This window comes from Crinia signifera, chromosome 4, assembly GCF_055691185.1.
Source record: "Crinia signifera chromosome 4, ASM5569118v1, whole genome shotgun sequence".
Taxonomy (NCBI): Eukaryota; Metazoa; Chordata; class Amphibia; order Anura; family Myobatrachidae; genus Crinia; species Crinia signifera.
Genome location: NC_139220.1, coordinates 197,259,585 through 197,285,806, shown reverse-complemented (window position 1 = coordinate 197,285,806; position 26,222 = coordinate 197,259,585). Strand labels below are relative to the sequence as shown.

Below are 26,222 nucleotides of genomic sequence, written 5' to 3'. Positions count from 1 at the left end.
CAATTTTAAATCGTATACCATTGTATATGCCATACAATGCGATGGTATACAATTTAAAATCGTATAACATCGGCTGCCCTCGCATAGCATCGCATCGCATACCATCGTATGCCTTATGGTATGCAATGCGATGGGCGCCGTGCTAGGAAACAAGTACCAAAATAACTTTATTAATAATAATATAAAAACCTTGTTTGAAATTACAGCATTTACAGGTTTCACAGTGTTTATTAAACAATAAGGAACAAGTCCAAGGATAAATTGCAGCATACATTTTCTTCCATTGTGTTCTCCATATACGCAATAAATTCAGAAAACAAATGTATTACTAAACTATTAAACTTCCTGAAAAATAAAGATTACATTTTAAAAACTTTAACAACATAAGTATGTGTAATTTCACAGTGACCCCTTCACACAAATGGGTTCTCATGCTAACATTTTGATAAATCAATAACTGAGCTATTGCATTACCTTTACCAATTGGAAGGATTATATTGTGGCAGCCTCAGTATTCAAATTTATGGGACATAAAACAACTAAAGTCTGTAAGGTTTTCCAGTGCAGGTGAAATCTGTAGTGGGTGCAAATCCCATACATACAGTAAACTTACATTGTGAATACCTGTGCACCTCTATTGGGAATGCAAGGTAAAATTAATAATTTTGGGGACATTTGCTCATCTATTTTTTATGTGAAACTAATACGCTCCTGTGTAAATAATGAAGTCCTGGAGTAATTAGCAAAATATATATATATATATATTTTTTTATGCGTTTTCAAAAAAGTAAGTAAACAATAGAGCAAATATATGCTTACAAGAGACATAAGTATATAATTTACATGGCAAAGATGATATTTGTGGCATGTCACTGGTACAATTAGATTCTCAAATTCAACAGATTGTTTTAAACAAATTAACTACTAAGGATTTGGAATATTGCAGAATAACCAATTACTCTGTCAGGAGAATTAAAACTCAAGAAATCCTGCGTCAGGAAAACAATCAAAGATTTGGATACTCTTGAACAATGGGGGAGAGCACGGAATGGGGGGGGGGGTAGAGGGAAAGAGAAAGAGGGAGCGCAGAAAAGGAAGAATAAACAGAAAGATGGAGTATTGAGGAGGTTAGTAGAGATAGAGAAAGGCGCACCTAATAGTAGGTACAGGGCAGATAAAGTGATAGAGATACGAGAAGAGACCTAGACCGGGTCCTAGATACGGCTACACCAATCAGATTAGGCGAAAAACTGTGAAGTTTTCATAGCATTAGTAGTTATTTGATCAAAATGTGTGTCAGAGCAAGAGGTCTGAAGTGGAGTGGGTGTGGGGATCCTGTAGGGTAGTGCCATTATAACTGAGCCAGTTAGACCATATCAGGAGGAATTTGTGGGAAGTGTTATGAAGGTAAGCCGTATTTTTTTCCATGGCAGCAATGTACCAAATTTTATTAATGCTCCCGGGAGGGGGGGTTCGTGTTCTTCCAGTGACTGGCAATGAGACAACGGGCGACACAAAGAATATGTGTTGAAAGCTTGTCTGCCTCTTTGCTCATATCATCAATGGGGAGGCCGAGAAGGAAGGACCATGGCGATTTAGCTATAGGGCAGGTAAAGACTGCACTGAGGATGTGGGTCACCTCATTCCAGAATTTGTCTAATTTGGGGCATGACCACCAAATGTGTAGGAAAGTACCCTCTTCCCTGCAGCCTCTCCAGAAAAGATCAGAGGTGGAGTTAAACATTTTGCGTAGACATGTTGGGACTAGGTACCATCTATAGTACACTTATAGTGAATTTTATTTTATCAGAGTTGAAATAGAGGATTTGGCGATTCTTTCCCGAATCAATGACAAAGATTCATCATTTGGCAGATCGCCTAAATCTTTTCCCATTGAGATTCATGTTTAGGGTTCAGGGGGGATTTAGCGAGAAGTAGGTGGTTGTATAGTGATGAAATGATACCTTTACGGAGAGGTTGGTGTAGGCAGATGTATTCGATAAGAGTTAGGGGTCTGGTGATAGAATCAGCTGGGAGCAAATGAAAAAAGTGACAGATTTGAATATGTGTGAAACAACTTAAAGCTGGTATGTTAAATTTGTCTATAAGAAAGTCTAAAGAGGCGCAAGCGTTGGTGTCTAGAAGATCACAAATCACTTTTATACCGCCCTCTAGCCAATGTGAAAATCGCTTAGTGTTGAGACCTGGCGTAAATGCAGGGTTATACCACAGTGGGGTAATGGGAGAGGGGTGGGTGGTGATATTGAAGTGGGAAGAGCATAGGTCCCAAATAGAGCATGTGAAGGTGAGAATTGGGTTCGTTTGGATATGAGTGGGTCTGTTGGAGGGCGCAAGCCCGAGTAGGGAGGATAATGGGGTAATATTGCATAGCTTAGATTCCACCAAGACCCATTTAAGTACCTGGGAGGAAGCAAACCACGCAATTGCTTGGCTTAAATGGGTGGCGTAGTAGTACAGTGTGATGTCAGAGAAGCCAGTGCCTCCATCAGAGGAGGAACGTCGCAGAGATAAGAAGCTGATGCAAGGGGGCCTGAGTTTCCAGACGAATTGGACGAACCATTTATGCAGTTGGAGAAGAGTAGTTTTGGGTACTCTAACTGGGAGGGTCTGAAACAGGTATAGTATGCGTGGCAGGATGTTCATTTTTATTGTCACGATTCTACCTAACCAAGAGATGATAAGTTCTCTCCAACGTGTTAAGTCCGATTTAATAGCTTTGAGTAGAGGGGAGAAATTGGCAGAGTATAGCAAGTTGTAATGGTCTGTAATGTAAACCCATAGGTAATTAATTTTAGAGGTGCGCCATGCAAATTTGTAGTTGGTGTGTAAAATATTAAAGCGCTTGTGGGGACATATTGAAGGCTAGTGCTTCTGTCTTTGAAAAGTTTATTTTATAATCTGACAGGATGCCGTAGGACTCAAGGGTTTGAAATAATTTAGGGAGTGAGGTGTGGGGGGAGGTCAGGGTGAGAAGGACATCATCAATTAGCAAAATATTTGAGTTGGCAAGAGACAAAAAAATTTAAATTTGAAATGTAAAAATAAAGCAAAATTGGAGCTAGATGACTATATATCCTGACATTTGTTACATTTGCATTGGTCTTTGTACCGGTGTATTATTTCTGAAGAGGGTATATTGTATTTGCCATTAAATAAATCGTATAGGCTTTCTGCTGTAATGCTAAAGCATTAATTGTAGTTTAGCTTAATGGAAGTTTATATAACATTTTCAGTTGTTCTAACTGTTTACTACAGACGGTACCATATCATTTTCAATATATACTGCAAATATGGGTTAGAGTTTCAACAGTTGTCACTCCTGTTTACATTTGGGAACTAAGGACTCACATTTCAGCAGTTTTAAAACAATCTCACATTTGAGCTTTAATGTCTAATTTTCATAGCGTTACCATAGCTGGAAAAGGGCAGAGCTTTTATAGCACACTGTTTATGGTATGCTCTTGAATGCCCTCTGTTTTTATGAAGTACTATAAACGTAATCGCTACATCTGTCAGAATGAACTTAGGTCTACAGTCATTAGGTCGACCCCACTAGGTCGACTGGCAGGAAGGTCGACCTGATTTAAGGTCGACATGGGCCAAGGTCGACATGAATTAAGGTCGAATTTGCATAAAGGTCGACATGAGGAAGGTCGACTGGTCATAAGGTCGACATGGGTTTTTCACTGTTTTTTTTTATCTGAATGTAGACACAGTTGACATGGACACAGTTGGCAATGAGAATCGGACCCTCGCATCACTCGCTTCGCTCGCGAATACAGAAGGACCTTTTAGTGTAGTAGGTGATACAATGAATTTATAGTTTGATAGTATATAAAATGTTCATAAAGGGTGGGGTCCCCTATGGTATATGGGTCCGTGATGCGTAACCTTGGGTGCCTATGGTTAAGCAGTGGAGGCTTACATGAAGCTTACTTGAAAGAGGTGTTGGTTACACATATAAAGGTAGCTTTTGTAAATACACAAGCGCTTTAATATGCTCACATGAAGGCTTACATGCATGCGTGGAGGATCCTCACATCAAGGTATCTTTGCTGACTCCAACCCCTGGTCAAAAATAGCTCAGACATTAATAATATATAAAGTATTTTATTTTTGTATATAAATAAAAAATGTACAAACGTCTATGGAGTAAGCCACAGATGAAATTATTCTATACACAGATCTCTGCGATATATGTGCTGGCTGCCGGTCGCCGGGTATCGGCAGTGCTTTCCTTTAAAGTCTGCCCCAAACTCCCCGGATTTAAAAGAGAGTGATGCCTAATGCTGAGACCTGGGTGCTGCTCGGCACCTGTGATTAACACCATGCTGCTGATCCCTAGGGCCCTGCAGCCAGCGCATATGTTACATACATCTCTGCATGTATGTTTATAGTGCTATCCCCCTGCACATTGTGGTGTGAGTCCCCACTGGATAAGGTTTATTCACCATGGAAGGAACCCGTAGGAGGTTCCTGTAATACTTACCAATTTCTTCTGGCAAAAGTTCTTATTTACTCACAAAACTGCTCATCACCCAGCCTCAAATTTGATGAAAAACAGATACGGAAGTGTGTAAGAATGACGACATGTTCTTAAGCCTGATGAGTCATAGTACAAGTGGAAAATACCAACACTTCTTTTTTTCTTTTTGTACCAAATATTTCCTTGAAAAATGGTCATAAAAATATCATCAAAAAAAATATTGCAAGCACTAAAATGTCAATGTTTATGGCAAATAAAAATGACCAATACTAGATTATGATGAAGCGGTGATTGGTTTTCTATATCAGAGTTTGAGCTCTAGAAGAAAAAACCCTAGAACAGTAAATATTGTCTAAATTTCAGATCTACTTAAAACAAAGAAAATAAAAGGAAGAACAATTAACATGTTTAAAACTACCCATCAGCATTGGGTGCTATGAAGTTTAAATATTACTTATAAAGATGTTTACATAGAACTCCCTTATATTTTATTGTGTCTAAAATAGTAAATGCTGCAGGAAATGGGGGGAATTCAATCCAGGATTGTCCCAACAGTCGAAATCCAGGATGTTTTTCTTCATATCCGACACTAACTCGACAGTCAGAATTCAATGTTCTGACTGTCAAGTGTCGTGAAGTCTGTGGATCAGCAAAAACTGTTCCGACAAAACAGACTCACCTCGATAGAGAGGCTGGTCTGTAGCAGGTGAGTCCCGGCCGGGATAGCAATACAAAACTGACGATATTTCCGACAGAGGAAATATCAGCAGCTCTATATCAGCAGAGATTGAGTAAAATCTATATTGGCACAGCACAACATGAAACGTAGATCAGAAAATCTGCATGTTCCAGTCTTATGCCTTAAGTTTCACCTTTGGAGCCCTTGCATCATAGAATATTTACTTGGTTTATTTAAAGTTTTTAAAATGTGTTTTTGTTTCACTCCTGTTTTGTTAAGTTGTGGGCACATGGGCCGATCTGGTGGATGCCGATATCGCTGGCTGCCAGGACCCGGTAGGGTGCCGGCATTGGCTGGCAGGTAGGGAGGGACAGCACTGCATGTTGGGGGGGGGGTTTGGGGGGCAGGGGCCATGCGGCATTTAGCAGACTGGCCCTCGTTCAGTGAAACTAGAAATAGACTGTGCTGCACAGTATATTTCTACATTCAATATCAATGCAGTGGGGCCGTGCATCGGGAGCAGGTGCTACATAGCAAGGTGCGATTTGTACCGTGTGTCCATAGCTTTAAAGGCAAACAAATGAAAACTCATAGCACAGTAAACAGAGATATTGCTAACATCAACAAGTAAGAAATTTTATTTTACAACCTACACCCAAAAAGGATAGCTACAATCTGATTGATTATTGCCCACTCGTGGATGTACACTAAATCTGCTAAGGCCCAAACACAGTGGGTGATGTTTGCTTTCACTTTGTGCTAAACACACACACACAGCCCCTATACACGCATAGCAATGTGTGCTGAACGATCTGTGCTAATCAGTACAGCCAATCTACATAGATTTGACTGCATGTGCTTAATATCTGAGCTGGTGATGGTCACATGGCAGAAACATGCATCACCATTGCTATGGGCATACACACAGAGAGATCCATGCTTAATTTCTAAGCAATCTAGACATTTTGCTTAGAAAATGGGCTATTATCGCTCCGTGTGTATTCCCTTTTAGAAAGCTCTGTGTTGTTTTTTTAAGATTAATAATAAATAAATAAAATATTATTTTAAATACACACATCTACCCTTAGACAAAATAAATAACAAGTGGCAAGTATAGCATACATCGTTGTTGAAAAAAAAAAGTAATTGTGTGCTGCATTCCAGGCTTCAACGCGGTGGGTAACACAAGCTTTTGCTGGCATTACACATCTGAAACCTATAGGCTTTTTTTCTGCACCTCATGCAGCCGTTGCGACACAGAAAAACTCTAGGGGCCAAAACCCAGATGAACTGACATCACAAAGGACAGCTCTTATCAGGAAAGCTGTACTCTGCAATACTGATCACATATGTTAATGTCACATTAACATATGTGATCAGTATTGCAGAGTACAGCTTTCCTGATAAGAGCTGTCCTTTGTGATGTCAGTTCATCTGGGTTTTGGCCCCTAGAGTATTATACACATACTGTATGATTAGTATGTACCAGATAAGCGGGGGAATGTGCTCAGGATGAGTGATATGAGAGGGACAGGAAGAAATCCATTCAAAGCCAGGCACAACAGCAAGATATATAATAAAACTATTTCTACCATGACTACATCTGTAATAGAGAAAATTAAGCTTATAAACATTTTGAGGTTAGGACGCTTTAAGAGAAAGTGACGGCCCAATGTTTTTCTGTCTAACAAACTTGTAATAACTCTTCTATGTCTTCCAGTGGTTAGAATGTGGTTTACTGTTACAAAGTTGCTCATAAAGCCACAGGTTTCTAATTGACTGCAATTGTTCTTTCACAGAATTATCTTCATCTATTGAGATAGTATCAGTTGTACTGATGGAAACTTAAAAGGATGTGAATTACTGTATAAAGTTGTGTTGTAGCACTTGACACACCAGGCTTGAAATACCTTTATTTAACAGATAGTATATATATTCCATAGACCCTGCACTCGCCAAACATTTCCAACTGCTTAAGTGTTTCCTCAATTGTACAAGTAGATTCGTGTCCAAAAGCATCCAAATACAAATTGCACTGTTACCAGCAAAGTCAGATGTAGGTGAACATATGTATTATGAGTTAGTGCCAGTGACGGAACTTGTGAGCGATGAGCCCAGGTGCAAAAATATAATTTGGGCCCCCTCCTCCACAACTTAAGACACACCAATAGGTGACAGGGAGTGGCGGGGGGAGGGAGAGGGTTACATATAAGACAAGGGGCGGGATGTTCTAACATCCGCAGCCCTCTATCGCCCCCCTTCGCCGGCCACCACATTCTTAATGATCGCATTAGAATTAGAAAGCTCTTGCGATGCGGCGCCGATGCTGGACTTCCGGATCTGTGACCCGGGAGTCAATCTGCGCATGTGCAGAGCACGGCGCCGGCCGCAGGGCATGCTGGGAGGGATCCGTGACGGATCCCTCACACAGCGCTGCAGTAAGAAGCCCATAGACTTCTGCAGGGAATCGCCAGCTTTTGCAGTGACACTGCGGAGGGGGGACAGAGAATACAGATAACGGGGTTTTTACCGCATTTCTGCTTTAGAGAAACTCCCCCAAGAACCTGGGCCAAACATACCTGCCCTCAAACACTATTCCAGTGTTCTTGTCACAATATATATATATATATATATATATATATATATATATATATATATATTCAAGGGTAAGACCGTCACTCAGGTCTTAAGTATAGTCCAAATGAACTGGCTTGCCCTGGTGCCACCCAAGGGGCCTCGCAGCCCTTAGTAGACAGAGACTGGTAAAGAAGGGCACTCAGGGACTGGTACTGCAGGTGAACGTAGGACAAATTTATTGCCTGGAAGTCTACGTTTCGGGGTCTCCCCCATCGTCAGGACAAAACAACATTATTGTTTTGTCCTGACGACGGGGGAGACCCCGAAACGTAGACTTCCAGGCAATAAATTTGTCCTACGTTTACCCGCTGTACCAGTCCCTGAGTGCCCTTCTTTACCAGTCTCTGTGTATATATATATATATATATATATATGTGTGTGTGTTATTTTTGCATACTAATAAAATAGAAAACAGATTGGTATCACTGTGCTTATTATAGAGTCTGTTGCTTATTGCAGAAACAGGAGGCATTATGTATTAATAAATGTAATAAAGTTAAACAACCAGTATACATAAAAAGCCATTGGGTTATCTTTTATATACAAACAATTTACCCCATATTTTCCATCTACAAGCTGGGTCGCTTGTAAATCCTTTTACACTACAAGCCAGGTACAAACTACAATGACAGGGGTCATGGCTGATGGGAAGACTAATGTAAAGTTACTTTTGTTGCGCACACACACAAGATGATATATGGCGCTGAGGTCATGGGTTTGATTCCCACTATGGCTCTAACTGTGCGGAGTTTGTATATTCTCCCCGTACTTGCATGGGTTTCCTCCATGTACTCCAATTTCCTCCCACAATCCAAACATATACTAGTAGGATAAGTGTCTCCCAACAAAAAATTAACCCTAGAATGTCTGTGTGTGCATGTGGTAAGGAATATAGATTGTAAGTTCTACCGTGGAAGGGACTGATGTTAATGTTCAAATATTCTTTATAAAGCGCTGCGGAATATGTGTGTGCTATATAAATAACTGGTAGTAAAATAAATAAATAGTGCATAACGGAAGCATATATTGTTATGTGAACGTATCCAGTAGCATGCTGTTGCCATTGGGGTCCTCCCCTCTGATGTGCAGAACCTCAGATGTGGTATTAGCAGGCATGATGTCAGGGCTGAGCTTGTTTGTGAATCTGGACGAGAGCAGATACCCAGTTGGCTGGATGCACAAGGACGGAGAATTGCAGGTTTTCTATAAAGGTGCGTACACACGGGGGCGATTTTGTGCAAAATCGCGGGAAATATGGTTGCTGAGCGACCATATTGCCGGCAATGGGAGTGTGCATCGGCGATATATCGCCGGGTGTGCGCTCCCGTTTTTGCCCCTGTGGTGATCGCTGGTCGCAGAAACACCCGGCAGTTTCTTTTTCATCAGCGACCATCTCTGGTCGCTGATGAACAGGAGAAACTGAGCAATATATTGCTCAGCCATATATTGCTCAGCAATATATGGCTGAGCAATATATCTCCCCTGTGTGTACGGGGCTTAAGATTTATTCATGCAGATGAGGTTACAGATAAGAGTCAATGGCTGAATGAATAAAGTCAGTGGCTGAATTAAATAAAGTCAGAGTTCTTTAGAGCTGGGGGGTACCAGCGATACAGGGAAGCAGGCTTGCTCAGGGGACACCAGTGACACAGGAATGTAGACTTGCTCGAAGCTGGGGACACCAGCGATACCGGAATACAGACTTGCTTGAAGCTGGGGACAACAGCAGTACAGGAGTAGAGTTGCTTGAAGCTGGGAACACCAGCAATACAAGAATGCAGAATTGCTCAAAGCTGGGGACAGGACAGCCATCGGTGGGGACTCCAGCCCCGGGCCCAGACAGAATGGGGGCCTGGGACTGAAGTTTACAAAGTATAGTCATAAACAAAGTTCACATTTCCCATGAAACAATGTGGAGGTTGAATAGGGCGACCAGTGCTGCTGACACAGGTGTTCAAGAAAGGGAAAGGGGCCCTGTCTATTATGTCAGTCCTGTGCCCCACAATTTCTGATGGCAGCCCTGGCTGGGGACACCAGCAGTACAGGAGGCAGGCTTGCTTGAAGCTGGGGACACCAGCATTGCAGGAAGCAAGATTGTTTGAAGCTGGGGGTACCAGCACTGCAGGAAGCAGGATTGAGTCTGAGGTTTCCAGCAGGGCAGATTAGCTGGATACCTGAGAGCCAGGTGGTGCTGGAGATGGAAACTGCACTGTCTCTTTAAGGAGCTGAGACTAGCAGAGTTAAGGCCCATACACACTGAGCTGAAAGTCACTCAATACAGCAGGTTTAAGCAGCTTTCAGCTCAGCAGATGAGCGGCTTTCAGGACGGCTTTGCATAGCGCTCCGCTATGCGACGCCGTCCTCCCCCCTCCTTCGGCACCGGGCAGGGGGAAAGCCGCTCAGTGTGTATGCACTGAGCGGCTTTCCCCGCAGCGATGATAGTCCTCATCGCTGTCATTGCTGTCCATACACGCTGGGCATAGTTGTCCAGTGTGTATGGACCTTTACTTGAAGCTGGGAGCACCAGCAGGGCAGGATAGAATGACTTGAAGCAGGAGATTCCAGCAGTGCAGATTAACTGGATAGCTGAGCCAGGTGAAGCTGGAGGTGGAACTGCACTGGCACTTTAAAGCTGTGTACACACAGGCATAAAGCGCTGGCAATATGGTCACTGAGTGACCATATTGCCAGCGATTGGAGTGTGCACGGGCAATAATTCGCCGGGTGCGCGCTTCCTTTTTCAGCCCCTAATGATCGCTGGTCAGAGGAGCATGCTCCTCCGACCAGCGACTTCCACTGCCTCTTCTCCCGGCAGTGTGACATTTTCATCAGTGACCATCTCTGGTCGCTGATGAAAACAGGACACTGAGCAATTTGATTGCTGAGCAATATATTGCTAGCAATATATTGCCAGTGATCATATTGCTACATGTGTACTCACCTTTAGGAGTTTTGAGAATAGCAGAAGCTGTCCTTAACGAACACCTGGAGGTCAGGGAATGCTGAAGCTGGTAATTGCACTGTGTCTTGGAAGCTGAGTTATAACCCTTTCAGACAGAAAAATCCCAAAAACCCAGGTATTTCCCAGATACAAAAACCCGGGTAAGACTCAGCTAAAAGCTCTGACCCCCTTTCACACAGCATGAAAAACCCGGGTATTTCCCGTGTCGACCCCTTTCACACAGAAGCCTGATTTTTCATGCGATATAATGTGTGTCATAAGAAAAGGACAGTTTTAAAGGCACACAGAGATGAGGTCATGAAAAGTGGGTGGTGACTGCTCACTGCATTGCATGCTGTCCTTTCTTCAGCTCCCTAATGACCTCAGAGGCATGACACAAGGATATGTTGTAAATAAATGTTATTGTTGTTACATACTGGTAGGTACATGTTACATCACATGGCTGTCAGTATATTTGCAATGTTTGAGTACACTGTGGCATCTTTGACTGTCCCAGCCATCTATTTGCGGATCTCCTCCTCCCCTCTCACTGACGGCAGCTCTCACCTCTTGCTCCGTCCAGTGGGCCATGCTGTCCTTTCTTCAGCTCCCTAATGACCTCAGAGGCCAGCCCCAGTGCCATACCCTCCCAGCCAATCAGAGAGGCCCATCCTCACAACCAATCAGCCAGCACCCCACCAGGAGAGCCAATCAGTGCCTAACAATGGGGTTTATTCTAGTTCATTCTTTCTGACAAAATCCTTCTTAGATTGACAAAACCATGTGCACTGCAGGGGGGCAGATGTAACATGTGCAGAGAGAATTAGATTTGGGTGAGTTATTTTGTTTCTGTGCAGGGAAAATACTGACTGCATGATTTTACACTTCAATATAGATCTCACTTTGAAGAAAAACCCCACCCAAATCTAATTCTCTCTGCACAAGTTACATCTGCCCCACCCGCAGTGCACATGGTTTTGTCCATCTTAGAAGGATTTTGTCAGAAAGAATGGACTAGAATAACCCCCAATGTGTAATAATCCCAAAAACCTGGGTCGCACCCTTTCAGACAGCTGGCGACCCGGGTTTTTGGAATTGAGACCCGGGAATAACCCTGGTAAATTCCAGGGTTGAAACCCTGGTATTTTAGACCCGGGTTGACCCTTTCAGACAGAAAAAAAAACCTGGGTCTACCCTCCTGGACCAGGGAAATTCCCGGGTCTTTTTTTCTGTCTGAAAGGGGTATTAAGCAGGAGCTCACTACAGGCTGATAGACAACAAAACACTGACAGCTAAAGGTTCCCAGAGCTGGGCTTTATACCTTTTGCTCTGAGCTGACTGGCTGAGGCCTTCCCCTGCAGGGAAGTCGGTCCTGACTGGGTCTTGCAGTGACAGATGACCAGGAAGTGTCATGGCGATGCCCATGGAGGAGAATGGTGCCAAGGCCGGCATGGTGCGCTCGCAGAGATGCGCATCAGGATGTGAGGCAGCTGGGACCGAATGCCGCAGAGGCAACAACGGGACTCCAGACGGGGCAGCAGATGATGGTCTGCACCACAGGTAACGTAATGTGCAGCTGAGGAGCACTGACAACCTGCATTTTGTGACACATGAGATGTAATATAAAAAGCGATGAGGTCACCAATGTTGCGCTAGATATTATTATAAATAATATGAAAAATACATACGTGGATGATAGACTGATGTGGGTAGGGAACAAATCTATCCTTTCCTAATACTGTCATTTTTCATACATATAGATAAACAGCAGCATAAAGTATATATAGTGTAATACGTCCAATCACAAAAACATGATAAAAAAGATTATAAAAAAGTTTCTGATACGAAATCCTCTATTGGTATGGGTCCGTGATAAGTATCTTCTATAGAGTAATTTTTATACCCAGCATTAACCTTTTGAAAGTATTATGAAAATGTTTTTATTGTGTAATTATTAATAAATGCATGATTTCATTTTTACTACCATGCTGTGTGATATAATTAATCAATCCTCATAAAGCGCAGTTCCCAATTGTTTTTTCCATTTTACCTTCAAATTGTGATTTTCACCAACTTTGCACTTGCTCTGATTAGTTTAAGTGAAATTCACTGTAAAATGATTTCCAATAAATTATTGCAGCCAATTGAAAAGGGGTTTTCATGATTCACTGTAAAATTGCATTCCTTTCACCCAAAAAGGGGTTATCTCAGCTAATTGAATACCCCCCTATGTGTAATAAGAAATCTGTACCTGTATATAGAAATATACATGGAGGGGGCAGGGCTAAAATGTCACAATTTGTGTCATTTTAACCCCATCCCCTCCATATAGACTTGCAAGGCGTGGGATTTCACCAGCAGGGTAGGAGGATGCCTGGGGAACGCTGGGTTCCAGAGGCAATGCAGGAGGGAGCTTATTTTGGGAGCCTCCTGGCCATTCCAGGAGGGTAGGCAAGTATGTTATAAATTATACTTTAAGGTTCAATTTAAACAGAAAAGGGACATGATAGTATGCGGGGGTCATGCCTGGTTGAACTAATATGGAACTAATATGGAATGACCCTTAGGTCCGTTTTTGTGTCTAAATGGAAACCGCCATTAACATCCATCTGGGAGTAGACAAACATAACATAGATGACATCCTATTTCTCAGCAGAAATATAAATGCACAATTTAACATATATTTACCTATAAGTACAGTCAAAAGACATGAGAGAAAAGCCAATAAGTATTCACTAACGGGTCATTTTAAAAAGATGAGAGTTCTATTGAAGATAGGATGTTGCCCATAGCAGCCAATCAGATTGTATTTTTTTATTTATTTAGCACCTTCTAGAAGATAACAGAATCTGATTGGTTGCTATAGGCAACATCCCCTCTTCAAAAGAATTTCCATCTCCATAAATTCACCCCTTACAGATACAGTTTCCATTTTTAATTTGTATTAAAATGTAAGTATTTCAAAGCCAATGAATAACCTGAATTGGTATACAAGTAATGCTGCCCATACACTTGTGAGATATCGCATGCAATCATTCGATTTCGACCACATCTGGCCAATAAATCGAATGATTGTATGCATTTTTAAGGGGACATTCGACGCAATGCGCGGGCACGCTGGTCGAATGTCGGGTCACATGCGATGCTCAAATGCAATCCACAGGTGGGGGGTGGAGGGAACGCTTTTTCATCTGCGTGGGGAAAGGGGGTCGGAGGGACCGCTGGCGGCGTGGGAGATGGCGGCGTTATGTAGTGCTAGAAGTAGCACTAGCGGGCGGCGGGGGTCAGTCAGCGGTGGCGGCAGAATTGTTTAAAACACTGGGCAGCCCTCTGATTGGCTGAGATAGCTCAGTCAATCAGAGGGCTGCCCAGTGTTTAAACAATTCTGCCGCCACAGCTGACTGACCCCCGCCGCCTGTTAGCGCTAGCGCTTCTTGCACTACATAATGCCACCCTCTGCCCACCCTCTTCCAGCACCCGATGTACCATCTCAAGGGAACAAGTAATGGATTTAAAATTTACAGCTTAAGGCAATAAAAAAGGCTTACCTTGGCCAAGAAGCATCACAAGTGGATTACTGAAAACTTGAAGAAGCCCTTCTTAACTCATCATACAAAAGGTTAAATCTTTAGAAAATCACACAGTGTCACACATTTCTTATATACAGTCAGAGCCGGATTAACAATGGGCCTGATGGAGCTATAGCTCCAGGCCCACTCTCCAAATAGGCCCATTGTGTAGCTGAGGGTCCGGGCTTTCCAACGAGACCAGCCCCGTGTCGCTAGCCCCCCGGGAACCGGAGATACCGCCAGGCAAACCTGGAACGTTTTCCCCATAGGATAACATGGGACCCGCTAATTCCGACCTCCACCCGGTTCCAACGGCTGCCAGTTGCCCCTACAGCATCACAGAAACTCGAGGTTGATCTCATTCGAACCCAAATCGCTGGGCATTCAATCTGATACCAGACTGGTCCATATGGGTTAATTGGTTCTAGAGAAATTGCGGGTAAAATGGGGCAGTTGGTTCCGAAGATATAGCTGGTTGTTTAAAGGGGGGTGGGGGTGGTTTTCTTTCCCCCTCACACCAGAAAATGCAGGGACTAGGCTGGTGTAAAAGGGGCCAGTCCGAGAATGTCCCTGCATGATTCTGGGACCATATTCCCTGCATTTTCTGGTATGAAAGGGGTATTATTTCAAATAGCCGGGACACGCAGTGCTCTGAATACAGCCGGGCAGCCCCCTGCTCTCTGCACGGCTGTTAATGGCTGTCATTTCTGCCCGGTGGCGACTGTCCCCCAGTTACCGCGAGCATGTATTCCCCCTTGGCAATGAGCATGTAATCCCACATGGCAACGACATGGAACCCCTGGCAATGAGCATGGAACCCCTGGCAATGAACATGGAACCCCTGGCAATGAACATGTAGGTAAGCAACACTTATGTAGCATAATTTTTAATAGGCAATATGGGGTTTGGCATAATACGTAATGGAGATTATGGTGTGAGGCTTAACATGTAATGGGCATTATGGTGTAAATTTTTAATGTGCGCCTTTGGTGCGCAATGCCCCTATTTATTAAGCATATTGTGCATTATTGCTCAATCTGTTTGGTATAGTGCAGGCATGTCCAAACTATGGCCCTCCAGCTGTGAAACTACAAGTCCCATCATGCATTGCCACAGTTTTGCAATTAGGGAATGCTAAAACTATGTCAAGGCATGCTGGGACGTGTAGTTTCACAACAGCTGGAGGGCCACTGTTTGGACATGCCTGGTATAGTGTGTATTTTGGTTCAATCCATGTGGCAAAATGTGAATTTTGCCTTAATCTGTGAGGCATAACGTGAATTTTGACTCAATCTGTGTGCCATAGTGTGAATTTTTGCTCAATCGGTGTGAATTTTGTCTCATTCCATGTGGCATAATGTGTAAGAAGCAAGTACAGTATAAGGGGTTACTATTGTGTTACATGATTTCTATAAGGGGTATATGGTGTGGTAAACTTAGGTTACCACATAAAAGGTGCTGACATATTGTCTACCAAGTTTCCGTATTTTTTTATGACTGGAGTGCCGCCTCACCCCGCAAGTATCTTAGGACATCGGCATCCTATATATCTCCCTGCATTTTTCTTATGCCATGCCCCTGCCTTTTCCAGGCATATATAATTAGTTGAAAGTATTTACACAAATAGAGACACACCCATGAGCAGACCACCCAACCAGAACACTGGTCACCCCCCCCCCCCCACACATTATTAGGTGCTGGCCACAACCCCTATTATTGCGCATAATAGGCCCTTGATCATTTTCAGCTCCAGGCCCATTTAGACCTTAATCTGGCTCTGTATACAGTATATAAGTCTTGTGTGTTCAGCACTCCGAATAAACAGGCAATGGCTGTGGTGCCTTCCAAATAGAATGTATAGCCAATTTGATCTCTCCCTCTTGGGATAAATAAAGCAAGCGGCACTCACCGGACTTTTGATATAAACATATATCGAAAAAGTTTTACATTAGATCAATAGCCATCAGGTCAACGTTCAAGGCTGATAGAGCCTTATCATCAGGACATACTACAGTCAGGGCCGGCGCCACCACTAGGCAGCCCTAGGCATTTGCCTAGGGCGCCGGCACCTGGAGGGCGGCAGTTCGGCCCTCACCCCCAGCATGGAGGGTTAGCGAACTGTGTAAAAAACATGCGACACCGGCGTCCCTGCAGTGCTGGAGCGGGCAGGGGTGTCTGTGCCGCGGGGGTACCTGCGGCGCTGTCATTGTGTACAAAGCTGGCGGCGGCCGGCGGGGTCCCTGCAGTGAATAGAAAATAACTAGCGCTATGCGCGCGTTGGCGCGGGAAGCGCTAGTTATTTTCTATTCACTGCAGGGACCCCGCCGGCCGCCGCCAGATTTATACACAATGACAGCGCCGCAGGTACCCCCGCGGCACAGACACCCCTGCCCGCTCCAGCACTTCAGGGACGCCGGCGCCGCAAGTTTTTTACACAGGTACCCCACCACCACCGCTCCACCCCCCCCCCCCCCCCCCACTCCCGGCAACGGGGCGCCCCCACCCCGACTCGCCTGGGGCGCTCCGGTGCCTTGCACCGGCCCTGCCTACAGTGCATTAGATGCTTGGTGCAAGTGACAGACAGAACATACAACCTACATACCTTTTATATTAGAAACCGCTGTGTGTGTTCTCCAATGTTGGCGTCCGTGCGCAGCACTTCCGGGAGGGACTATGTAAAAACCGGACCGGACTACACTCCGGACCGCTGGACAGGACATCACAATCTGCAGTCCGGAGCTTGTAGGGTCCGGTCCGGGGGGTGTCCTATCCGGGGGGGTCCCTGTGATAGCTATCACCAGGGACATGGGGAAGGGGAGATTACAGCCTCGCTGTGTGGTCCGCACCATCCAGTTTTAGCTACATGCCCGGACCATACAGGGAGGCTTTATTCTCCCCCTGCTCCTCTCCCTGGTGACAGGTGTGACAGGCAGCCTCCCCGGACAGGACACCCCCGGACCGGAGGCCACAAGCTCCAAAATGCAGAGTTTGATGTCTGGTCCGGTGGTCCGGGGGTTTTGTCCTGGTCCGGTTTTCACCCATACCCCTTCCGGGAGCACAGCAGAGCCCGACCTCCCATGGTGTGTGGCCTCTGGTAGAGCTTGCAGGGTATCCGCCCATTTTGGCCTCAGTCCATTAAAAACCAGGGTGTTTAAGACCAATATATCATAGTTGGAAAATATTATGTGCAAAATGTGTTAAAATATTTAAAAATACCGCTGTTCTGATATCAAAGGCATGTATCATTATTACATACCATATAGGTTAAACATATACATATTTACAAAGTGAAATATCTATATTCCATGTATGTGACTTTCATTTGTCCGCACTACAAGTACCAGCGCTCTGCATATACTCCTATTGAGGTCTTGCAGTAATTATTCCATGTATGTGACTTTCATTTGTCTCCTGAAATCACTTTTAACTGCTAATCTGAATTATGGCAATTGCAGAACTAGTGTTGTATTGTTAAGGATGTTTCTAGCCTTTGCATAACCTGTTTGAAGCTGTTGTCAGTGAGGCCTAATTTATTGGGGTATATATTTTTGGCTAGTGTTTATTTAAAACAAGCTAATTGATGTCCTTTGATTAGCTGGTCATGTGCCCTCAGCTGTAGCCTCTTCTAATCAGACTTGGTATATATCTTCACTTATAAGGCAGTCCTCTAAGTTAGAAATCTACTAAGTGAGAAATTACAAAGTGATATTACTTTTAAAGAACAGTTAAAAAAACAGTTGAAAAACATTGAACAACATCAAGCAAGGTAAAAACATACCTCCCAACTGTCCCGATTCCGTCGGGACAGTCCCGATTTTCGGGTCCTGTCCCGACGTCCCACCCGCGGCAGGCATTGTCCCGCTGCGGGGGGTGGCAGTTGGGAGACCCCCCAATCTAGTAGAATAGACGCTGTGCGCATGCGCACAGCGTCTATTCTCGTATGAAAATGAGGTCGCGGCTAATTAGCATAAGCCGCACCCTCATTTGCATACGCCCCGCCCCCTTTTCGGGCGCTCGCGCGGCTAGTGTCCCTATTTCCTCCGGACGGAAGTTGGGAGGTATGTAAAAACAATATACATTATTACATCATGCTCACCAAACTGCTACTTCTCATTTCATTACATGGAATTTTCACCAAACTTCACTCATCCTATAATCTCCCTGACACTCACCACTCTGTGCACATTGCCTCTTCTATTATTCACTCCCCTCTTCTAAACACTCATGAGCTCTTTACTTACTTCTCTACTTGTACTTTCACATCCACATCCCACCACCAATACAAAAAAACACAAACATCCACCTTTATCTATCTCTCCTTTCTAATCTTATTAGCTGGTGACATATCACCAAACCCAGGCCCAAACCACCTGTCCCACTCAGAGTTTACTGGTTGTATGCCTAGAAATTCGGCTAACCTCATAAATATCACATGCCTCCCACCACACTCCAAACAACTTAAATGTGCCCTATTGAATGCACGCTCTGTTTGCAATAAATTAACATCCATCCATGACCTCTTTATCTCTCACAAATTCAACCTGCTGGCAGTTACAGAAACCTGGCTCACACAATCAGACACGGCCTCACTGTCACATGGTGGTTTCCACTTCACTCACACCCCCAGGCCTGGTAACTGTAAAGGAGGTGGGGTTGGTATATTACTGTCACAAGACTTCACATACTCAGTTCTACCATCTGCTCCTTCACTCACATTTACATCATTTGAAGTTCACTCTATTAGGGTTTTTTCCCCTTTCTCTCTGCGTGTTGCTGCTATCTATCGCCCACCTGGGCTTCCCAAAACTCAATTTCTAGAAGATTTCTCTGCCTGGCTCCCCCATTTCTTATCCTCTGACATCTCCACTGTCATCCTGGGTGACTTCAATATTGCTATTGACAGTCCACCATCTTTGCATGCTTCCAAACTCCTCTCTCTAACCTCCTCTCTCGGCCTCTTCCAGTGGTCTGACTCCTCTACTCATGAGGAAGGCCACTGCCTTGACCTTGTTTTCACCAGGCTGTGCTCAGTCTCTGATTTTACTAACACTCCCTTCCCTCTCTCTGATCACAATCTCATTACCCTCTCACTCTCTTCCATTACCCCAAGCTCACTGACACTGAAATCATGCAAGCCTACAGAAATACGCAGAAATACTAATGCAATTAATTTTCCACAACTTACCACCTCCCTGCAACAACAGCTCTCACTAATTTCTACATTTACCTCTCCTGACTCTGCTGTTTCCCACCTCTACCAGACTCTTGAAACAGCCCTTGATGACGTGGCTCCAGCTACCCATTACACCCCACGTAGGCTTAGATGCCAACCGTGGCACACCAAAACAACAAGACAACTACGAAATCAGTCACGTAAAGTAGAACGCCAATGGCGCAAATCTCGTAGTATGACTGATTTCCTCGCATATAAAACTAGCTACTACTCCTACAGCAATGCTTTGGACACTACCAAACAAACATACTACCAATCTCTCATCTCTTCTCATGCCACCAACCCTAAGCGACTTTTTAACACCTTTAAGTCTCTTCTGTACCCTCCCCCTCCTCCCCCACCGGCTACCATCAGTGCACAAGAACTTGCCTCCTACTTTAAGGACAAGATTGATAACATCCGAGATGAAATGGTATGCTCTTCCACAACCTCTAACCCTCTTTCTTTCCCACCTGAACCCTCTGGCACTTTCTCTTCATTTGAGCCCACAAATGAAAAGGAAGTATCCGCACTCTTCTTATCCTCTTACTCTACTACCTCTCCTCTCGATCCTATACCTGCGCAAGTCATTAAAAATCTATCTCCTGTGATTATTCCAACCTTAACTAAAATCTGCAATCTCTCTCTTACTACTGGTACTTTTCCTTCTCTGCTCAAACATGCAGTGATAACTCCTATTCTAAAAAAACAGAATTCTGACCCTAACTCTCTCTCTAACTATCGTCCTATATCTCAGCTCCCATGCCTCTCCAAGCTACTGGAGAGACTTGTCTACTCTCGCCTCACAAACTTTCTTAACTCTAACACTCTATTAGACCCACTTCAGTCAGGTTTTCGCTCTCAACACTCCACTGAGACAGCACTGACTAAAGTGGTGAATGATCTGGTAACGGCTAAGTCTAAAGGCCATTACTCATTACTTATTCTTCTTGATCTTTCTGCTGCATTTAACACCGTCGATCACTCTCTTCTCTTACAAACACTACACTCCCTAGGTCTTAATGATACAACCCTTTCCTGGTTCACATCTTACCTATCTGATCGCTCTTTCAGTGTTCGCTTCTCTAACTCTACTTCCTCTTCATTACCTCTGTCAGTCGGAGTTCCGCAAGGTTCAGTCTTAGGTCCTCTGCTCTTCTCAATCTATACCTCCTCTCTTGGCAAACTAATCAGCTCTTTCGGATTTCAGTATCACTTGTATGCTGATGATACTCAAATCTATCTATCAACCCCAGAGTTGTCACCAGTGGTTTTGGGTCGAGTTTCTGATTGTCTCTCTGCCATCTCATCTTGGATGTCTTGTCGCCAACTCAAACTCAATATTTCCAAAACGGAATTACTTATATTCCCGCCAACTAAGAACAGTTACCATCCTGACATCTCCATCGCTGTTGACAACTCGATAATCTACCCTACCCCACAAGCTCGTTGCTTAGGGGTCATCCTTGACTCTGAACTGTCCTTTCTTCCCCACATTCAATCTGTCTCCAAATCATGTTACATGCATCTAAAAAACATATCCAAAATACAACCCTATCTCACACAAGACACTACCAAATCTCTTATCCATGCACTCATTATATCCCGCATTGATTATTGCAATAGTCTCCTAATTGGTCTTCCCAAGAACAGACTCACACCACTGCAATCAATTTTAAATGCTGCTGCTAGGCTGATCTTCCTTGCAAGACGCTCATCGTCTGCTGATCCGCTCTGCCAGTCCCTCCATTGGTTGCCTGTATATTACCGTATTCAATATAAAACACTTCTACTTGCTTATAAAGCTATTCACCATACTGCACCAGCATATATCTCTGCACTTATCACAAAATATCTCCCATCTCGACCACTACGCTCTACACAAGATCTGCGTCTCTCTTCTGCACGGATCACTAGCTCCCATTCATTATTACAGGACTTTTATCGGGCTGCTCCCATCCTATGGAATGCCCTTCCACGCACATTAAGACTCTCCACCAGTCTCCAAACTTTCAAGCGTTCCCTGAAAACTCACCTCTTCAGGCAAGCCTATCATATTTAAGTTCTACATGCATAACCCTCCGAGGCACTTATGTATTATATAGCTTCACTTCTGGACTTGTAACTGCTATGCTATTACTGGTGCCTGTCCTTATGTTTCCCCCCTATATCCCTATAGATTGTAAGCTTGCAGCAGGGCTGTCCTACCTCCAAGTCTGTCTGTTGTTACCCAGTTTGTCTTATCACTGTCTACTATTGTAAAGCGCAACGGAATCTGCTGCGCTATATAAGAAACTGTAAATAAATAAATAAATATATACCATATAGACACAGAGGAGATACACTGAAAGGTACAATTTTTTTCTAACAAGCTTATTACCATCTTAAAAATATAATTTTGATAGAATGGCCATGTTTTATTATTATTTTTATTTAACTGTTGAACATTTTATTTTATCCTCATTGATTTAGCCAAAAGAGGCTATAACCTTAATTTATTGAATGCGCAAAAACAAGAAGTATTACAAATTCCTAGAGAGCAGCTCTTGAAACCAAGTTCCCAATTCAACAAACAACAAATTCCTTTCGTAACTACGTTTACTCCCACTAGTATGGTTTTGCCACAAGCTTTAAACGCTCTTTGGCCAATCGTATCTAGTGACAAGGATTTACCTTGTTTTCATTATGTAGTAAAAACTAACATCAATTTGAAAACTCAGCCATCTAGCTTTAATGTACAATCCAAAAAACCTGGATGCTACAGGTGTCCATCTTGTAATACCTGCAGCTTCATGGAGCCAGTTAATAAATTTAAACATCCGAAACAGGCAAAAAAAAGGAAGATTAAACACGTATTAGGCTGTAAAAGCCAATTTATTATCTATTTGATTGTCCATACGGAAAGTGCTACGTGGGTCAAACCATTATGACCTTCAGTGAACGCATGGCCTTGCACCACTCAGCCATTAAAGCCTTTATAGAAGGGTAAGATATAGAACAACCCATGGCAAAATACTTTAGGGACTTTGGCCACCCCCTAACAAGATATTCAGGGGCAGATTTATTAAGCTTGGAGAAGAGATAAACTGGAGATAAAGCGGAGAAAAGGTAAAATGAGATAAAGCACCAGCCAATCAACTCCCAACTGTCTTTTTCAAACACAGCTGATTGGCTGTGCTTTATCTCCTTCTACCTTTTCTCCCCTTTATCTCCAGTTTATCTCTTCTCCAAGCTTAATAAATCTGCCCCCAAATCTCTCGCCGCAATTCCCAACGGGGAAAATAGTGGATTTGAACGGGGATGTTCTGTTTGTCACTTGCACCAAGCACCTAATGCACTGTATTCCGTCCTGATAATAATGCTCTATCAGCCTTTAAATGTCGACCTGATGGCTATTGATCCATTGTAAAACTTTTTCAATACATGTTTATTACAAAAGTCCGGTGAGTGCCGTTTTGCTTTATTTATCCTAAGAGGGAGAGATACAATTGTATATATACTGTATATATACAGTATACACACATACATACAAACCTACAGCCAATAAATAAAATGCAGCGCAGAACTAATAAATTATTATTGTCTTTATTTTTCTACAGGAACATGTGACTATCCCCAGGAATATAGCACCGGAGATCTCATTGCTAAAAAGTTTATGGTTAGCACTTTATTGACATATGAATGTGATGAAGGCTACTTCGCTTTGTTTGCAGACACCATCACTTTTGAGTGTGTCAATTCTTCAGGAATTATTAAATGGCAGGCGAGTGAAATGGACGATGATCAATGTTTAAGTAAGTTAGTAACACAACCTGCAGGTCATTTGCCATGCCTGTGGCAAGCCATAGAGTATATAGTATATCAGTGTGTCTATTGGTGTTCATAAATGGTCTAATTAAAAAATAAGGAGGAATAGTGGGAGACAATGGCAAATACTACAGAGACAATAGGCAGCAGCAAAAGTGCTTGTGGTCGGAATTCAGAAAGTACACTGGGTCTAATTCAGATACAGCTGCAAAATGGCTATTGTTTGCATATTGGTGAATGCTTTCTTACTGCGCATGTGTATGAGCCACAGTGCATGCACACAGCAAGTGAATTGTGACTGCGCTTGTAATGAGGGATTAGTTACAAAGTGAGTGACAGGAAGACATTTAACCGACCCCTCCTTGTTACCTTTGGGGAGGAGAGCAGCCACCATGCATGTCTACAGAGGCACTTATAATCTGTGACATGACCCAATTTGTGACAATGGTACCAATAAATCAGCAAACGATGCACTAGCAGTGGGCACCCCTATGCTGATTCTGCCCATATTAGCATATAATCGCAATTGCCAATGGCAAAAGATAGCAACACCAATCACAAGAACAACCGTATCTGAATTAGGCCCAGTAGGTGTACTTTTGTACAACATTAAATATTCATGTAAAGTAGAAGTACTGTATTATAGTGTTAAGGAGTAACTAGTTTGTGAGCACAAATTAGATAATTTAGTCTTATTGATAAGCAATAACCAAAGCCATTAATCTATACTTCTAGAATAAACACAAAGGTGTACAGAATCTTTAATCTTGGCTCAATAAAGGCACCCCCCACCCCATCCAGGGCACTCAATGGCCAGGCCTGAAGCCCAAGACTATATTTATGTTAGTTGACTTTGCTCCATGCTTGCCATTCGCGCAGGGGCGGGGCTAGAATATGCAAATCCTCCTCAAACTACACCAGCAAATTGCGACTGTTCTATTGATTGGGGGTGGAGCTTGATGACATCAGGCTCTGAACCCACCCCCAGAAACATGCTGAAAGTCACCTCTCTGGGCTTCTCCCGAACAGGAGACACAGAAACTTGGAAAGTATGCTTTTGCTGTGTGTAGCAATACATGTGTAAAGTATATGAGTTCTTATAAAATATATGAGTCTGTTAAGGCACACTAAGTTAAATTGACAGCAGTGCTGAAAATATTTTAATTTTGCAGAGACTGATACCATAATGACAAATAATGACCTCGGAAAATTAAATAGCCGTGATCTTTCACGCAATGGAAACGGAACAATACAAACAGGTGAGAGCACACAAGCAATATAGGGCGTAATTCAGAGATGGATGCGCATCACACAGTTGCTGCATCTTTGCACACAGTGTCTGTGCGATAGTATGCACGGATACAAGGAGAGGTCTTGTGCAAATAGACAACTCCTGTCGGCTCCCCACTTTTGCTACTCCATCCGAATATGCAGCACAAGATCATCTGCGAGAACATTGAACATCTTATGCTGTCCATACTGTATATTAGAATGATGTCAGGGCCAAATGCACGATTTTGACAGCTCGTGTATGGTTTTTGTGCACATCGTGAGGTGTCTTAGTAAGTTTACAATCTGATGCGTGCGGCCGCGGGTCGTGAAGAGGATCCTGTGATCTTGGGGGTTATTCTAGTTTGTCCGGTCCGATGTTGCGTGTCTGCGCAGGCGCGTTTCTGCACATGTGCTGATCAGCGGTGTAGCTACGTTTTGGGCGCCCCCCTGCCGTTAGGGGGGGGCGCCCCCCGCCGCCCATTCAAACCCCCCCAATCCCCCGCAGCCTTATCTTTCGTGCTGGTCCCGGCGGCTCCGTTCTTCTGCTGAGGACCACCACAAAATGGCCGCCCCCATACAGCAGACAGAGAACTGTGTGCTATATGGGGCGGCCATTTTGTGGTGGTCCTCAGCAGAAGAACGGAGCCGCCGGGACCAGCGAAATAGGTAAGCCTGCGGGGGATTGGGGGGAGGTGCAACTATAGCACCGCAGCCCCCGGCGCCCCCATATGCACAGCGCCCCCCCCGCGGTGGCGGGGGCTGCGGTGCTATAGTTACGCCAGTGGTGCTGATGTAGGGCATGCAGGAGGAGGAGAAGGGCGGGGGGGCGCCGTGCTGCCCCATTGCGGCACCGGATGTCAGCTGCCCGTCCATATCCGTCCCAGCATGCGCGTATATGGAAGTGACTTGAACGTCACTTTTATATGCGTGTACCTTCCACAACTTTCGATGGTCGCGGGTGGGCAGACAGAATTCGCAGCCTTGGGAATCAACCAGAATAACCCCCCTTATGTGCTACACACATGATCTGAAGATGCTGCTAACGACCAGTATGCTGGGAGTTGCAGATCTATCGATAGATCTTATGTGAAATTACACACATAAGATCTATAGGGGTATATTCAATGTTTTTTTGCGAGCTGTGACAGCAAGCAGTGCTGACTGCTCACTCTCACAGCTCGCACGGTTAGTATTCAACTGACTTCTTGCACACACGTTCCCACGTTGCTAGATTTTTGCAGAGACTGTGAAACGGCATGTGCGGCCGTTAAACAGAGAGGCTCGCGGCTAAATACAGCAGGCTCCCTGCATTAGCCATGAGCCTCACTGTTTGGGGGAATCCACGCTGTCCTCTGACACCGAGGATTCCCCCGGAATGTAGAATAGGATGAGCGGCCGGCTTCGGGGTCAAACGACCGGCCGCATTGAATATTGCCCACAGTGTGTCTGGAAAGCTGCCGGGTAGTTCAAGGGAAATTGTGTCTGAAATGTTAAAGATTCCAAATCGTTCTAATGTACTACCCTCAGGTTACACAGGATTTCTGGTATAATCATGTAGCAGAGGCCAAGAAAATAGGGCAGACACCACCTGCCTCTGG

At 44.0% G+C, this 26,222-nt stretch overlaps 1 protein-coding gene across 5 annotated transcripts in view; it reads left to right on the top strand.

Moving 5' to 3' along the window:
* Nucleotides 1-26,222, top strand: part of LOC146072500 (uncharacterized) — a 44,317-nt gene that overhangs the window by 1,123 nt on the left and 16,972 nt on the right. For all 5 annotated transcript variants that reach the window (XM_083179729.1, XM_083179728.1, XM_083179727.1 and 2 more), the window contains exons 2-3: nt 23,145-23,339; nt 24,525-24,611. In XM_083179729.1, the coding sequence (XP_083035855.1) occupies nt 23,145-23,339; nt 24,525-24,611 (282 nt within the window). The remainder of the gene's footprint in view (nt 1-23,144; nt 23,340-24,524; nt 24,612-26,222) is intronic.